At 46.8% G+C, this 17,814-nt stretch overlaps 1 protein-coding gene across 3 annotated transcripts in view; it reads right to left on the minus strand.

The window, feature by feature from the left end:
- SGSM3 (small G protein signaling modulator 3) overlaps positions 1–15,615 on the minus strand; it is a 28,290-nt gene extending 12,675 nt beyond the window's left edge. The window contains exons 1-9 of one of the 3 annotated variants that reach the window (XM_027680174.1): positions 15,564–15,615; positions 14,716–14,764; positions 6,275–6,358; positions 4,924–5,009; positions 3,667–3,733; positions 2,062–2,270; positions 1,806–1,913; positions 719–862; positions 139–334 (exon numbers count right to left, since the gene is read on the minus strand). In XM_027680174.1, coding sequence (XP_027535975.1) covers positions 139–334; positions 719–862; positions 1,806–1,913; positions 2,062–2,270; positions 3,667–3,733; positions 4,924–5,009; positions 6,275–6,281 — 817 coding nt within the window. In that variant the 5' untranslated portion in view covers positions 6,282–6,358; positions 14,716–14,764; positions 15,564–15,615. Of the gene's footprint in view, positions 1–138; positions 335–718; positions 863–1,805; positions 1,914–2,061; positions 2,274–3,666; positions 3,734–4,923; positions 5,010–6,274; positions 6,359–14,715; positions 14,765–15,563 lie in introns of those variants that run through there. The other 2 variants (XM_027680172.1, XM_027680173.1) reach the window with 2 other exon arrangements.
- Between the last annotated feature and the right edge of the window lie 2,199 nt (positions 15,616–17,814).

Genomic DNA, 17,814 nt, shown 5'->3' on the forward strand with positions numbered 1-17,814 from the left:
TGTCCTCCATGCACTGCCTCCAGGGTCAGGAGGCTTGCTCCTCTCTCTATTGCTCTCCCTTTGTGAAGAAAGAATAACAGTCTTTGTCAGCACGTCATCCTGGCAAGAAAAGCTATGGTTTCTAGGGCACACTTTTACCAATGTCATGCTCCTGAAGCAGCTTGTCTAGGCGAGGCAAGTACTGCACGATGAGCTGCCGCAGGACACGCTGGTCTGTCTGCACGCCCATGAGAGTGGTACTGAAGTAGGAGGCAGGAACCAATTCCTCAATGATAGCACACATCATCCAGAAGGCATCTTCCTCCTCCAAGAAGAGCAGCAGAGAAGCAGCCACCTAGGATTTTGAAGGAAGAACAACTGCATGTCCTAAGAGGAATAGAACTCTTTCCCCACTTTCTCACGTGGACAGATGGACCAGTATCTAGGTGACAAAAATCTTCCTTCTGCAGCAGCATTCCTGCAGCCTCCACTGAAGGGATTTCTCCTCGGTGTACTGCCTGCACCCTCCCCAACAGATGGACTGAATTCTTCAATATCTTTGGATATGTGGTGCTACTCTGCTCTCCCTTTCCTAGGAAAAGTATTCCATGTGGAAGGGATTTCTCTTCAGCTCATGTGGAGACCACAGTATCTGGCAGCACTACCTCAAATCATTTGCTCTGCTGTTGCGACCACAGACACAATGATCCCTATTACAAAGACGCTGAAAGCAGATTACCATGCCAGTGCCCTGACAATATCCAATCTCTGGGTAGAGCCAGGCAAGTCCCCGTAGTATCCTGCGTAGCCTTGGCACTCCGATACTGTTCATGTTGGAGAAGCAGGCATTGCTGGGCATTGTGCGTAACAAGTCCTTTTCAATCTGTCAGCCATAAACAAGGACAGAGTCAGCTTGCAGCACCTGAACAACTGCCTTCTGCTATCTGCACTTCCCCATGGCCCCGTGCTTCAGGGAAGTCTGCCTCCCACACCCATCCTCAGGCACCGAAGAAGGTGGCCCTGTCCGAGTACCTGAGTCAGTTTAACAGCCTTCACTGACAAGGGGGAAAATGCCAGTGCAGACAGTGACTTGCTGACTCCCAAGAAATACTCGTCTAAACTCAGGCCCTAGTTTCACCACTGACAATAGTAAGCACACTAGTTGGGAATTTCACCTGCCTGGATTGCAAGCAAGGCTTCCCAAAAAACCTATTCCAGAGAAAAACCAACAATCTGGCCACATCTGTGAAAGAGGACTTAGGGGTGAAGAACCCACAGATCTCCCTTGAGCAGTGCTGTTTCTCCTTCCAACTATTTTGACCCTTCTTGGTGAGAGGTGAACATGTGCAGATCTCAGTTTCTTTTGCTCCCTCCTCCCACAAAAAGGAGAGATCAAAGGAAAACACCCTGAGGAGACCCTGTTAAGAGTCTTATTAGTGTTTAGAAACTTTGTGTTTGGGGGAACAAAGTCAGGCCCTGGAAACAGCCACCACAACCTCAACAGAGGTGCGTCTGTCAGCCTTTCACCCTTCATTTCCCTCAACGAATATCAGGATGTTTGCTGAGATGCAACTGCAGCACTGTTTTTTAGCCTGCAAGTAGCATGGGTCAAACCCCTTCCCTGCTGTCCTAGGAAGGAGCAGAGCTGCACAGTTGCTACTCCAGCAAAACAAAGGAGAAATATGCCTCACAGGATTAAGGTTTAGCAGGATTCATCCACACGTCCCCTCAATTGTCCCTGCTGCAGGTGTCAGGCAGACACCCCTTCCTCCTCACACAGCTACTCTTGCCCTTCTCCCCACTCAGCATTAGGAAGTATCTCCAACCTGTTTGGCAGCAATGGTTTCATCGTTAGAGCTGTTTTTTACAATATCCCGATATGACATCTCCGAGTTCCTCTTCTTCTGCAAAGCCCCTGAAAGGCGCATCCACAGCTGGGGGGACAGGGTGAACAGAGATAGGAGGAGTCACTCAGAGAAACACAGAAAGCCATGAGCTGGCAGCCTCTCAACCAAGAGATCTCATTCCACTATCTCTTTACTCCAGGCAGGAGCGCCCACCCAGAACAGGCAGCACTCTCACCTGTGGCCTCATGCTATGTGGGATGCCAGCTAGCACCAGGGAGCGCAGCTTGTCTGAATGGGGTAGGGTGACCTCAATTTTGTCCCAGGTGAGGTCGCCCACGTCATGGTTGTGTGTGAATTCCAGATGAGCCTGCCACTTGAGCCTCTGCTGCGGCTCCTCCGTCAGTGGGACCCCCAGAAGCTTGCTGGAGTTCGGCTCAGCACCATCTGCTTCAGCAAATGGAAGGGAAAGGAATGGAGACAAGTGAGACAGGGAACATGAGAGAGAACAAACACAAGGCAGGGTGGGGAATAGGATGGCCATCTGAAAAAAGGACGTTAAAAACATTCACATCTTCCAGTTAGAGCATGGAAAGCCAAAGCTTGGTTTCTAACTGCCTTCTCCATGTAGCAAATTTAATGGTCATAAACAAAAAGCACTGGGACCTTGAGAATTAAGAAGCTGTCGGCAGGCTTCTAGTCTCTACTTACTCATGATTTAGAGCACAGTGTGGCTGGAATTAAACAAGACCCCGGCAGCAGCCATCCTGCTGGGTTTTATAAGAATCTGTAAATCAGGTTGACAAAAGCATAGCAAGCCTCAGAGGTGAAAAGCAGAAGCTATATGCTCATGGAAGTAATGAGGTGCAAAATGTTAACTTTGGGGATATTTAATCATCAAAAAAGCTTTAGCAAGGACACCTCCAAATTCACAATGAGAGAGCACCTTAACCTGAGGCTGGCTTTCTAAAATAGACACTTTAGTACAAGTACAGGTTTGACGTAAGGCGCTCTTGTCCTTAATCGTATAATACATTCCAACAATGTGGTCCAAATCTTTCTGCTGATTTTATAATGCACAAGTCTGTGAAATTTTCTGGCTGGGAAAAAAAAATCACTGTGTCCTGTCCTCATCTCCAGGTCATGACTTCAAAGAGGATCCTCTGTAACTTAAGGTGACTCATGGCACACATGCCCTTGCACTGTATGGCCTGAGCCCTGGAAACATCCTCCAGAGCATATAAAGCAATTCCTACACCTCCTTTCTCTCCCTCTTTGCAAAAGTCAGCTGTCGTAGTTCAATGCTCAGCTGCAATAACTCTCCACATCTCCTCCTATTCGGTCGCCTCCCTCCATATCTTGCAGAAAAATTAGGATGTGGGGTTTACCCATACAGTTTGTCCTACACTTTGCTGAGATGCTGAGATAGGCAGAATGAATACTGCTGCCACTCATCTTGGCCATGAGTTTTTCAACAGACAATGTTTCATTGTGCCTGCTGTGAGTGCTTACAATGCTACCGAACACAACACTGTCAACTGGGAAAGTTGCCCTTCCCCAGCATGCAGCTGCTAATGGAAATGGTAACCCCTCTTAACTTTTTTCTCTTTTACCCAGGGCACAAGCATAAGGGGATGGAAATGACTTCTGCATAGTCTATGCTCCAGACTCCCATAAGGCCAGCACATCTAATTCACTTGATTACAATAGCAGGATACAGAAAGATGATGACAGGTGGGTAGACAAGACCTACCACAGAATGGTTGCAAAGCCACCCTGCCATACTTGGAAGCACAGGAAGGGCTGCACACAACGGAAGTGGGAGGGATAGGACTGGCTTTACCTTCCTTGTCAACTCGGAAACCAAATTCATCATAGCGAAACTCTGGCTGCTCGACGGATTCTTCTTTCTGGGAGATGTGAGGAAGGAAAATAGACACTTTCACCACTTTAGCACTGCATAACTGAACAGAGACACATGGATATTGCCCCATCCCGCCACTGCCCGCATTGTGCCCTTTGAGCAATTAGATCCCTTGCCCTTTAATTTTTAATGCCTCACACCACAATTCCAAGCTGAGCAGATGTTGCATACCATTCGCATGTTGACCTCTCCACGGAAGTTGTGATGCCTTGCCATCAAACCTGTACAGATTTTCCTAGCAATCCTTTTTCCAGCAGGACTTGAGCTCAGCCTCATATCAAGATCAGAACTCCCCACTTGGAGGGGCATGGAGTCCTCCTTATGAACTGAGGAATACACACACACCAGCCAAAGAGGTCTCTGCTGTCTGCATTGCTAATGCACAGCAGTCCCTTCCTGCTACCTCTGTGCACACACTGCAAATTCAGCTCCCTGCACTGTGCCATCTCCTGCCTGTTGCTCTCAGATTTTCTCTGAAAGACACCAGGCAAAACTGGGATTTGCACCAAAGGAAATTAAGATCCATGACCCAAATCTCAACCTTCCTCATCTGTGCTCACAGTTGGCATTGGGGGATACACACTGGAGGTTATAACTAGGCTTCTTTTAGGACTGAAAACCTACAGATACCTCCCTTTTCCTGCAAGCCCACCTGCTCCTCCTGTAGTGACTCTTGGAAGCACTGAACCCAGGCAGCACCCCAGAAATGTGCTTCTCACATAGCTCCACAATAAGCTTTAATCTGCCTCATTGGGCTCAACTGCCTTCAGCAAACTGCAGCTAAGTTACGAAATTCCATGGCTGCTTCCTTCCTTCCTCCTCTGCCCACCTGACAAGCCTTGAGGCTAGCATTTCCTGCCATACACAAGCCATCCAGAGTAGCTTGATGATGACAGAGGTTCCCTGACAGTGTCAACATTTTTACAGTGGAGCAATAGTTGCAAAACAGCAAAGCAATAATTCACACAAGTTTCTTTGTACTCTGCAAGATCCTCTTGCAAAACCCAGGATACAGCCACAAAACATGTTAAGTTTAAGTGTCCACCACCAAAGCACCAGAGGAAAAGTGTCCCTCTCCCTCCTTTTCCCTGCGGCTTTCAGAGACCACCAGAAACCACCAGGGTCCCTCTACTTTTGCTCAGCCAGAGAACACCCCCTCCCTGCCCCACACTATACCTGTGTGTATTTTGCCAGGATGTCCTGAGGCCAAATGCTGGGAGTGAGTGCTGAGAAGGGACCCCCGGCAGAGGGAGTGTGATGGCCTAAACAGAGAGAGATCGACACATAGCAGTGAAAACCTGGAAGAACACCCTTGGGAAGAAACACTTAATACAGATTGTTTCAGCAAGGGAAGGACTCATTCAGCAGTTTGTCGTGACTGCCACTCTAGACAGGGAGACAGCTCCCACTTCACCAAGGAAGCCAATAATTTCAGATGGTTTTGTTCCTTATTACCGAGTAAAAGAGGCGGAAAGGCCAAATGGAGTTCCCTCTAAGAAAGGGATTTTTAGGAAAGAGAAATAGTTCTACGGCATCATATGATCACTCATCTGTTTGGAAAAGCCGTGCAATCAGTGCCAAGACAGAGGAATTGCCACCAAAAAAATATTATTATGGAGAAGTAAATGTCTCCGATGGAGGCACCAACCCCAGCACCAGCAGCAATCCAGAGCTTACTGAAACTCTGTCACTCAGACACCACAATGGAAAACCAGAGCCTTCAGCAAGATGCTCAGCTGCAGCCTTTTTTTCTAAAAGGGCTGGGATATTGTCAGACCATGGATAGAGAGCTGCAGCAATGAAAGTATGCGTATTATCTTGGTCTTTTCTGTTCTACCAATCTCAGGTAGAGTGCCACTGAACAGCCTCCCTTGGAATACACGTTTTGCACTTAAAGCAGATCAACATGTCCCAAGTCTTCTATTGTTCGTATCACCAAAGCAAAGGTTTACTTGGCTTTGAAGTATAGTCTCCCCTCAGGGTTATATGCCCTGAAATAATCAGCTGGACCAGAAAGGAAGGTTTAGACAAAAGTATGGGGTGGGAGAGTTGGCCACTACAAGAAAGAGAAGACCTAGTTTTAGTAAAGCTTATCTCAGTAGTCCACAGTTGAACTCCAGTTATTCTTCAGCCTTCTGCCTGCCCTGGAGCTACCACTGTACAGTAAAAATCTCTCATAATCACCAAATGAGCCACCAACTTTGGGGCAAATCTTGGGAGGAGAACAGAACCAAGCAAATCTTATGAAAAACAGGGGAAAGAAGATTACATTTCAATGTTCTTTTTCCTCTGTGTTCAATGGTTGAAAAGGCTTCTTTGGGGTAAAAGAAGGAACTGAGTTCACCCTGAGCGAGAAGGCAGCTGGGTCACAAAGAGTGGGGTGGTGTCCTCGCTCCCAATTTAACCAGACAATATGTTAATATAAAGAATGGCTCTTGGAACTAGGAACTTTCTTTTATGAAGTTTCTGCTGAAGAAAGAGCAAGCAACCAAACAAGCAGATACTGAGTCCATTTCTGTCTGCTCACCGGACATTGCACTAGTTAAGGCTGAGTAGCAGAGGCTGTCAGCAGGTCCAGAAGTGCTGTTCGCAGAGGTCAGCGGTTACTATCCTGTTAGAAAGAAAGGGCAAGGAGAGAATTCAATTAGCATCTAAGAACATGGTGGGAGACAGAGAGATCCCTCACTCACAACTTCTCCACATGAAAATTAAATCCCTTAGTATTTAAGTTCTGCCCCCACAAAAAATAAATTCCAGAGACTGGAATTTCCTCTTGGTTTTATACCTACTGACCAGTTAGAAAGAGCACACTGCCATTTACCAAATTCCTTGTGACCTTGCCACCATTGCTGATCGAAAGAATGTCAGAAACTAAGACAACTTTTATCACCTTTTCCATCACATATTGTGAGTCCTATATTTAATTACGAATACTAAAAAAACACACCATACATCATCAGTCTCTGAAGACACTGACCATGGAGAAGGGACAGAAACAGTGAAAAGGGTTTAAGGGGGTATCGTTAGGTGCAATAAGCCTAAAAGATTTTAGTAGCAGCATCACAAAGTACAGGAGCGCAGTGTGTAGGGGTGTGGAGACACAGCTCTCTGAAGGATGTGGACATGGACAAGATGCTATCAAGTAACTCTGCAATGAGCCAGGAACCAGGCTCCCCTGAACTAAAGCAGGCAATAGAGCTCAGATGATTAAACAGCCCACATAGCTCCCCTCCTTGCTTTCCTGACACTAGTTAACAGCAGATTTTTATGGGGTTTTTTTATGGGGATTTCCAGGAAAACAATGGAATAGTTCAATAATCAGAGAGAGAGATTCTGGACTTTAGGATCAACCTTACAATTTATGTGTGGGAGGCAGCAAGAGCCACCTCTAACAAGCAGATAAAGCCAGTGCTGGGATATATCAGTCACTTGCACTTCCTTGGGAAAGAACCTGGGAGAAACTAACACTAACACATCTGGGATGGCTTTTCCAGCTTCCCCTTTCCAGTAAAGCTACTTATGACTGTAAACTGCTAAAAGTAGGAACCCGAGGGATTCATCCAGCAGGCCCTGTCAAAGTTGGTTTATAGTGCTGAATAGTACAGGGTTACATTGCCTTTGCATCTCAGTGAGCTTTCCAGGGAGCACTTGTAGTCTGAAAGCGACTTGCTACAGCACTCCAAGATAAGCAGCTGTACAACACTGCAAAAGCATAAAAAACATCTGTGTCTGGAAACACAAATGGTAAGCCTTCCTCCTCCCAGATTTAGACAGTTCTCTGCCTGAGAAAGGCTGACATGGATCAACAGATGCTCTGATTTTCTGACACCAACTCTTAGGGCAAAAAGAATAACAAAGAAACCACAAAAAAAAAATCCAGCTTTTATTTCTGAGAAGTAATGTTGTCCACAGGATGGTAAGTTGTTTACCCACCAGTTCTGTAAACATTTGTTTACCTCCCCATCACTCTAGTCCCATTTGTTCCCTTAGCACTAACTCTTCTCTCAGTAGCTTAAGATGTAACAACAATTACAAAATGAGCATCTGCATACTCGTATTACATGGGAACGCACACAGCATGCCCACCAAGCAGGTACATTGGCTGACAGTACCGATTTCCCTTTCAACATCACTGTGAACATATTTTGATGTTTTTCAGGCTTATCACTCCCTTGCAACCATGACTGATCTGCTCCTGAGCCTGCAAAGTGTCCTACTCTGCCTTCTCTCAGCCCAGTTAACCCTGTTTCCAACGACTTTTACTAGGAATGCAGTCACCATGTGAAGCATCTGCCAAGCTTCTCATTGCTTCTCATTGCCTCAGGCCTGTGAGTAGGAATCCCTCTCGGCCATTATTAACTTTCATTGTGTGCACAATCGCTGCTGAACCAACCTGCGATGGAGGAGCTGGGCCAGTGTTTGGAAGAGCAGGAGAGTGCTGAGTGAGTTTCTCCTCATCCCAAAACAGGTGTAGTAGGGGGAACACCCTCCTTGTCCACGTCACCACACGCTGGCCTCCACCTTGCTGGGGATCACTCCCCTGCCTGCTGCCTGCTCACTCTCCTGTCCCTGACATTAGAGCACTGAACTTGGTGGGCAGGTTTTTCCAGCCCCTGGTTCCTATAGAAACGTTCCTGCAAGCACTGATCTGGGACAGAGCCCAGGGAGAGCGTGAGGCTCACCGTGCTCCTGGCATGGCTGTACAGAAGGGCAGGGAGAGAAGCAAGAATCACACCAAGAGAAGGTTCCTGCTGTGGCACACAGAGGCAGAGTGCCAGGGACTGCCCACAGAGCCAGGCGTCTCCAAGAGAAGGTGCTGAGGCCACTGCACCAGCCCTTCCAGCATCACAGGAACCAGGAAGAAAGTTCCCTGGCACAGCGAGGCACCATCCAGGGCGAGACAGGAGGCGGAGGAGGATACCTGGTATACAGTAAGTTCTTTCCTTTGACTGAAGTATATAAACCTAAAGCAACTCTTGAACTCTCCTAGCCAAGAGACGAGTAACAAAAGGGGCTCCCACAAAGCCTGTGAAACCACACGTGTGAAATTGCTACAGCTCCTAGCTGGGTTATTTGCACAGTACACACTTCTGAAAACAAGAAACAGTATGAAATACAAAGGAAAAAACACATCAGATCGAACAAATATTAATGGTAACTCCCAAACCCTCAGAACTCCAAAACTAAAACCACACACACATTAAGAAGCATCTCCCACGTTTAAAGGCAATTTAAGTTTCCTATATGAAGCAATCTTGGCCACATAACAGGCAGTCCTCACATTTTGAAAGAAATATACTTTTTGTTAAAATGCTAATGGTACCTGTTATTTGCAGATTTATTTTTTGTGTTCAGACTCTAAAACAAATCACACCACCATTGGTTTCAGCCTGCTAGAAGACAGCTATACTGAGTATGTGTACCTGAAAAAGAAGGCTGCAAGGGAAGCGTGTAGTCAGCATCAGGTACAGCCACTTGAAGCACTCCACCTGCAACGCCTTTGCTGGAGTTGCAAATACACACCATGCAAGATTATAGTTAGTTTCTTTTCCAGCGTAGGCGTCCTTTATAAATGGATGTCTGCAAAGGAGACCTGCAAATTTACTTCCACTTGGCAATATTGTGCCTCCTCTGGACATGCTGGCTCTTCCACACAGCTGTGGTATGACAATTTCAATTACCTGGCTTCTGGCAAACACCAGATAGCAATCTCCTGCTGCCTATGTTTTACTTGCTTGGCCTCTTTTGCCACGTGATCTCCATATAAGCCTGTGGTGATAGTGCCTGGATGTGCTAAGCATGAAATGATGCTCTCTAGAGCCTTTCAGTAGGATCTTAATTTTGGGACAGAAACTCCTTCTCAGGAGTGTTATTCCCCTGCTGATTTTAGCAACAAAAAAAGGTAAGAAGCCAATAAAAAAAGAGCAACATACCTCTAGCAGAAAGACTATGCAGAAGACAAACACTTCACAAAGCAATGTTTTTGTATGCTAAAATCTTTACAACTACAAAGGAGCCACTAGTAAACATCATCAGAAGGACCAGAAAACTTTTGTTTTCCAAATTATAATCCTGACTTGCTCAATGAAATGTCCAAAGGGAACTCTCAGCAGGAAGCCCTTGGCTTTCCTTCCCTTCCCCCGTCAGTGTCTCCCTCAGGTCAGGCAAAGGCATATCCTGGAGCTGCAAATGCCATTAGTCCATGAGTCAATATTTACTTTGCACGCAGAGTCAGAAGAAATCTCCAGCTTCACAAACAAGTACATAAGTGAGCAAAGCACAGACACACACCCGACCAAGGGGTGGAAAAGATGCAGATAATTTCTGTCCCTTGCACCCTGACACCCTAGCTTTTTAAAAAACGCAGAATCCCATGCAGACACTGACACGCAGCAGCTGTGTTACACTGTTGGTGAACCTGGGTCATTCCAGGAACTATCTGTTCAAGGCTTACAAACCATGACCAGCCTCACATTGCTTTGGGTGTTGAGCAACACGCTGCAAATGCAGGCGGGAGGCGCTGAGGGAGCCTTCGTGCTTCCTTTCTACAACATGACTGGGAATGAAGAGCTGGGGGACTTTAACTGCCCTCAACCCGCTTTCTGATAGAGTGGAAGTGAAGCAGAGATACACCGAAAACCTAGAGCAGGTCTTGAAAGGGGGATGCGAGACCTGGAGAGCAGCGAGGGGGAGGCTGTGACAGCCTTGCAGAGCCGGGTGGGCAGGCAGGAAGGATGGCAAACTGCTGACAGTGTTATGCACTGACTGCAGAGGCACCACTCAGGACTCCAGTGCTGCCCAGTCATCAATTGGGATCACATACTGACTGCAGGAATGTGGTGGGGCAAAGTGCCTCCTCCCAGCTGCCTCAGGGAACTTAGAGCAACACTTAACAGAGGCAACAAAAAGTAAACTGGAACTCTGTGTCTCCTGCCATAAAACACCTTGTAAATTCCTGGCCTCATTGGAAACGTAATTCCATGCAGAAATGTAACTAAAATGTACTTCAATGCAACAGTTCTGTACCCTGTTCGGTGTCCAGCAAGTCTGCCTGCTGCAATGACAGAGAGCCCCACTGGAGCTGGAGGTGCTGAACCACTGACAGTTTATACAAAAGGAACAGAACAAGGAACTTTCAGTTTTGTATCCGTTTCATCTCCATTTTGAAAATAAGGATGTGAAAAAGCAGAATCCTGCTTCCTACCATTTATGCATTGGACAGACAGACACAGATGGACTTCCTGATCACAGTTCAATGTGTCAAGCCTGCCTCTGAAAAAACTCTACATAACACCTGCTTATGTAGAATGCAGATATCCTACATATGAACAGATATCTTATTTTCAGAGCAGAACTGCCTTTTATTTGCCTGGCTCCAAAGCAAACAGTGTGCCAGCTAAACGTGAACTGCACCACCGTGGAGAAACTCTTGTTAGCCAAGACCCTTGGGAACAGAAGAGAAGGAGTTTCCCCTTTCCTGGTGCTCCCATTGCACGAGTGGTGAAAAGATGGGACTATAGAGTGCTCCTTGCATCTCACAAAGGATTACAATTGAGTACTAAAACAACAGTTGTTGGGGTTTTCTCTCTGCATTGAATGAGGTTAGAAAAAAAGGCCAAGATACCAACTAGCATGGCGTTCACTCTTGTTGCACAGTAAAATTCTCCTTGCTTCCAATGCAGAGGCAAGAAAACCCATATGTGCCAAAAAAGGCAATCACCCTAGTCTCCAAGGCTTAGGGTAAAGGCAACTCCACATTAAACACCACAATGCAAATATAAACCAAAAGTTTCTGATTACTGTCTAAGGAGGCCCCAAACACACCTTCCATCACAGTCAGGTACTGCACAATAAATGGTCACTTTCACCTAAAAGAACACAGTGCAGGACCAGGGCACTTCTGCAGAACTCTATAGAAACTTGTTTTCCCCAAAACTCCCCAGAAGTGGTTTTCACCTTCTGGCCCATGAACTTCTGCAAGACTGCAAACTATTTATAAGATGTCTGAGGAAAGTAATTGCAACTGTCTAATTTCATTTCAATACAGAAGTTTGAAAGAAAATATTTCTGCTAGAGATGCAGGGTTGCACCAGGCAAAGAAAGCTTGAAAGACACTTGTGACAGTTATTTAAAGTCAGGTATTGTGAAGTCTTTTATATGACACTCCTACTCTGAGTGGTGACAAGCAGTGCTATCCGAGGCTGTCTCCATCACCAGCCCTGTTGGCTCATCCCCGGTGAAAGTTTGATTCTCAAGCTGGTCTCGTCCCACTGTTCCCAGTGACAAAGGAACAAGAGCCTGAAGAGCGTCTCTTCCTTGACACAGCCTCAGATGGATTTGCAGAGGTTTAGCTGTCAGGGTTTGCTGTTACCTTGGTGAGGTGTCAGAAAGACTCGATTCAGGTCACTCCCCTGTACCTCTGTTGTACTATTTCCTCCAGTATTCACAAAAAAAAGTCAGATTCACCTCCCAGGACTCCAAGCAAGTCTCGCTTCATTTGGCTTCAGAAAATGTCTTTTAAAGGAAAGTATATCCCACAGCATTTGAAACTTTTCTCCTTCAGGGCTCTGTCTTTACAGAACTTAACTTTCTGAAGAGGTTAGTAACACTCAAAACACCTCTCAGGACTGTTTGCAAAGCCCTTATCTAGCATGTCATGTTTGACTACTTAGATCTTGCTCCTGCAGAAATTTACATGCACACATAACTTAAGAGAAAAAAAACCAAAATATACAATGACTGTTAACATTTGTGACAAAACAAGACAAAACCTCTGATATTTCCTGATTCTGGGGATCAGGAAGACTTCTTCTCCAGAAAAGAAGGGCTGTCAGGTTACAGACACTTTCTCTCATCTCTGAATCATCAAATACTTTCCAGTCAAGAAATACTGCACTGTCTGTGCAGTAACAACAGTTCTTTTAGTCATACTTATAGCAATACACTATTTCTTTTTCACTTATCTCACAAATCACCTTTCTCCTAGGGTGATTTTCTTAAGACGGAAACAAAATTGCTCTGTTACTAATATACCTTGTTGCATTCCAGTTTAAAAAAAGCTGAGGCTTCCTCAGAGACAAAACAAATGTGGCAGGACAACATCCTCCTCTTTCCTACCTGGTGTCAACAGTAACACAGTTGACAAGTGAGATTTTCCCCAGTGCTCCCACATACTTACCCTTTGTAAGCTTTATGTATTTAAAACCTAGACCCTGTGACGAAAGGTGGCATAGAAAGAAGTTTAAGCAAGTCTTTGTGTGGCTGAGGACACAAACCTGACGTGCCAACACCTCTCCATCCCTTGAGGGACACTTGGGACGCTGCATTCACAACACGGAATGAAGCTATTTGTTTACCTCATCCTACCTGACAGTTGCAAAATCTCTGTATCCTATCCATTTGAGCTAGGATAGAATCCAGGACACCCACTGGGATACAGATCACCAACTAGGATCACTGCTGATTTAGCTAGAAGAGCTGTGGAACCATATACACCAAAATATAAGGCGCCTTACCTTTACCACTGCAGAGAAAGTTGCAATACTTCTTAGGATTTATTTTTTAAAAGTTTTCTTTGCTTCTTATGTGCTGGTGAGAAGTTTGCAATTGACAGTCAGGAAGAGACATCATCCCGACCATTTCCAAAACAGTTACTACCTCAAATGTGGTATCACTCAGGAGGGGTGAACCCATCAACTCCTTTGTTAAAGCATCCCAAATACCAAACATGGGAAACAATTCTGCAACATGCAAACCAATTCACTAAGAATGGGACTGAGACTGGCAGCCCATTTCACACAATCTTCTTAATCAATCTACTGTTACCACGCCACCTCTGGTGAGAGAAATAGATTTTTAAAGGCTAAACATTTTGATTATTGTCCATCTGTTAAGATTGTCAAGGTCCTTTAGAATACTGACATTAGCAAAAGATCTCATCTTGCAGGAAAGCAAGTGACAGGTTAAAAGCACAGCAAAGAAGAAAAATCTAAATTACATTAGCAGGGACCCCAAAATTGGAGAGTTATTTCAGTCCTGAGCAGGTGTGCAGTACTTCCCTCACTTTGACTCTATCACTGCCTGACCAGCGCAATTCCTCCAGAAATATGCCCCTCCTGTCTGCTGCCCCTCATAGATTCCCTTCACCCTTCTTCAGAGGAACAGTCACTATGAATGACATCTCCCTGAGAACACCAAGCCACGTTATCAAAACGTCATCGTAAACAGTAATTGAGAAAGGAAGTATTTGTCATTTTAATCTGTTAAATACAGAATTAACATAACTTCGTATTAACATGACACAAGTACTCCCCACCCTGACCTCTTTAATTACATCATGCCTCTTCCCACCCCCTTCCTTCCCTTTTACTTTGTGAATTGTCCAGAGTAGGAATCCAGCCCTTGTTTCTGTGTAGGGAAAGCTACACACACAGTGTGCAGATCCAGAAATATATAATGAAATTGATTTTTATTCCAGTGGCTGTTTCTTTTCAGGCCACCACTCCAGACACTGTAGCAGCTAAAAAACTAATCTAGAATTTAGATTATCCAGCAAGAACTGTACTCTGATCAACAGCTCAGCAAAAGCACAGCAGTGCCCCACTCCTGCTAGGCTGGCAGTTCCTTCTTGAGTGATTTCATGATCCAGTCTTGCACTACTAAAAAAACACTGATCATAATTCCAGCAAGACTACTTCTCTCTCCCATCTATTTGCACAAAAGGATCCCTCATTTCCTGAAGGCACTGTTACTACTTTATCCTTACCTCCCCCCAAAAAATCACAGCAAGCCATGAAGAGTAGGGCTGAGACATCATGAAGTAGGAAGCTATGACATCACATAACCGCCCCAACACTGAAATCTACTTGTTTAGAAGGAAAGTACCTGCTTAAATTCAGACATCCCTCAAAAAATTAGGAAGGAAGCAAAGCGGATACAGGGAGGAAATTTTTCCTGTCTCACCCTTACCAGATCTGTGAAGACACCAAACAGCCGTCCCGGAGCCCACAGCCACTGCCTGCAATGAGATTTAAATCCGTGTGACAGCGGTTCTTCACTCCCTTGAATTTGCATCACTAGGTAAGAGGAATTACGTCTGTCTCCCGCCTTCCTAACATTTATTACAGCTGACAATCACGGGGCCTGCAGCACGTCTATTTGTGCCCACTGCCTAGAGGATACTGCCATATTTCCATCTCAGTTCCGTGACCGTTCCTTCCCCCCAGGAAGGACAGGAGACAGACTGTCTCTCCTCCGGGGCACCTCCGAAAAGGTGCACGCGTGGAGAGCAAATGAGTACGACAGAGCAGGACGGACGAGACCGCCGGGAGTCGAAGCCACAGGCAGGAGAAGAGGCAGGTGAGGGCAGAGGCACGTGCCGGGGAGCAGGGGAGAGGGCAGCCCGGCGAAGGGGCGCCGGCAGCGCAGGGAGAACGTGCCCCAGCAGCCCGGCGGAGGAGCCGTGCACAGCATGAGTCACTGGCGGAGCCAGACCCTGCGTCAGCGCAGCAGGTGCGCGGGAGCCTCCCCGGGGATGGGGGTCCCTCCCGGTCCCTTCCCCCGGCCCGGGCCCTGCGAGCGGCGCCGCGGCCGCGCAGCCCTTGCCCCACACACAGCCCCGGCAGCGGGGCCGCCCGGGCGGGGAGCGGGTGCCGGGGAAGAGGTGGGCGCGGGGGGCCTCACAAGGTAGCTCGACGGCTCCTGGGGAGCCCCCCCGGCGCGGCGGCAGGCGCAGGGCTGGTAGCCCTGGAGGGCGAGGGGTGGCCCGCGGGCAGAGCCCCCATCCCGCGCAGCGCCGGCCTCGGCCCCGCACCCACCTGCTGCCGCCGCGCTCCCCTCAGGGCGGGCGCCGGCCCCGACCCGGCGGCCCCGCACGCCGCTCCGCAGGCGCATGCGCGGGATCCGGGCGGCGGCGCGGGGCGCGCTGGGGGCTGTAGGCCGGGAAGCGCGGACGGGCGCCGGGATGCTGGTGCTCCCCCATCGCTCGGGGCCGGGGGAATCTCCCCTCCAAGCAGCGCACAGACCCAGGCGCCGCCAGTATGGCGGCAGTGTCACAGACGCGGGCTGCAGGAACACAGGGCAGAACCATCCAGAAGCGGGATTAGGCACAGAATCACAGGATCAATTAGGCTGGAAAAGACCTCTGAGATCATCGAGTCCAACCTATGACCGAACACCACCATGCCACTCAGTGCCACGTCCAGCCTTTCCTTAAACACCTCCAGGGACAGTGACTCCACCACCTCCCCGGGCAGCCTATTTCAGTGTCTAATCACCCTTTATGTGAAGAAATTCACCTTAAGGTCCAACCTAAACCTCCCCTGTTGCAGCTTAAGATCATGTCCTCTCATCCTGTCTCTAGTTGCCTGGGGGAAGAGGCCAACACCCACCTGGCTACAACCTCCTTTCAGGTAGTTGTAGAAAGCAACAAGGTCTCCTTTTCTCCAGACTAAGCAGCCCCAGCTCCCTCAGCTGCTCCTCATCAGACTTGTGCTCCAAACCCTTCACCAGCTTTGTTGTCCTCCTCTGGACCCACTCCAGCACCTCAGTGTCCTTCCTGAATTTAGGGACCTAGAACTGGAGATAGCACTCAAGATGTGGCCTCGCCAGTGCTGAGTACAGGGGGAGAATCAAGAGCTACACAGTCAAGAGCTGCTCCTGAAGCACTGCTTGGTGGTGGCCTGTTCCCACCAACCAAGGAGAGGGGGGAACTACATCTTTGGCTGGTGTCAGTGCCAACGCTGCCAGAAAGGAGACAGGTCATAAACTAAGGAGTAAAAGTCTCTTAAAGGATCGTGCCAGTTTTCTAGGAGGGTGACATTTCCTCTGTGCCATTGTTATTTGTTCGAAACTTTCCAGGAAAACAAGTCCAACAGTTCACAGCTGGCAGCCTCTGCCTAGCACAAAGATTTATTTCCAGATGACAAGAAAAGGTACATTAGCTGATCCTTTTCCCTGCACAGTTGCGTTGTTTTTTTTTTTTTATGGAAGAAAGAGGACCAAAAAAGGAAGACTTCTGCATATGTCTGTTTTCGTTCTCGGCTATCCATTTGAGTAACAGTCTGAAAATTAACAGTGTTCAATTAGTTATCCTTTCCAAACAGATGGCTAATTAAATGTTAATAGCACAAGCAGGCAAAATGTTTTTAACATCGTAAAACTCAGAAATGTTTGAGACATTTTGAATGCCATAATCTAGGGGCAAGGTAAAGCCAGAGCAATCTCAATGAAGGGAAATCATGGCCTGAAGCTTCCCACTGCTCTGACTACTTAATATAGACAAGCCTCATTAAAACTGTATTTTGAAATCATCTTTAAACAATCATGGCCTCAAAGACAGCAGGTAGGTTCTTTCAGTTAGTTCTGCTTTTCTTAATTCTTTCCAGCAACCACATTTCAAAAATCATCAAGTAATCCCAGTCATGTCATCTCTGAGAATCTGAATAAATGAGAGGCAAGAGGGAGCTTTTTATTACACTGACGCAGAAGAAATGGTCTGTGAGGTAATAACACTGCAGGAAGAGGTAAGGGAACCATTCCAGTTTAAGTCAAAGGGAGAAGAGTTTGGTCCAATACTGAATGGCCAGTAAAGCACAGACGTTACAAACCAGAACTTCCATGTCTTGAATTTCTCTGGTACCCAATGAATCCCAGCATCTTTTTTCTTTCTTTATCAGAAAAAACTTACTTGTAGTGGAGATCAACTTTCACATGTCAGAGTCCACCTACCATTCAGTATCAATCACCTACAAGGTGACCAAGGACCACAATCATAGCCAAATCACAATGGCTGGTTCCTAATCCAAACTTGCAAATATGATTTGTCAGGCAGCACCTGGCATTGCTCTTTGATAGCTGGCATTGCTTCTAAAAGGGGCCAATGAAAGGTGCTATGATAAAGTTACCTTGTCACAATCAAGTGTTTCTCAATAACTCAGCACACTATAAATTGAGGCCTGACTAAACTGCAGACAAAGAATGAAAAGCCCATCTGGAATCAAGGTGGCTGTAAACTCTGGGGGTTAAATGCACTGCAGAGAACCAAAATAGCGTGACACAGTAAACAGA

Source organism: Neopelma chrysocephalum, unplaced genomic scaffold, assembly GCF_003984885.1.
Source record: "Neopelma chrysocephalum unplaced genomic scaffold, ASM398488v2 Primary Assembly neopelma1_59, whole genome shotgun sequence".
Taxonomy (NCBI): domain Eukaryota; kingdom Metazoa; phylum Chordata; class Aves; order Passeriformes; family Pipridae; genus Neopelma; species Neopelma chrysocephalum.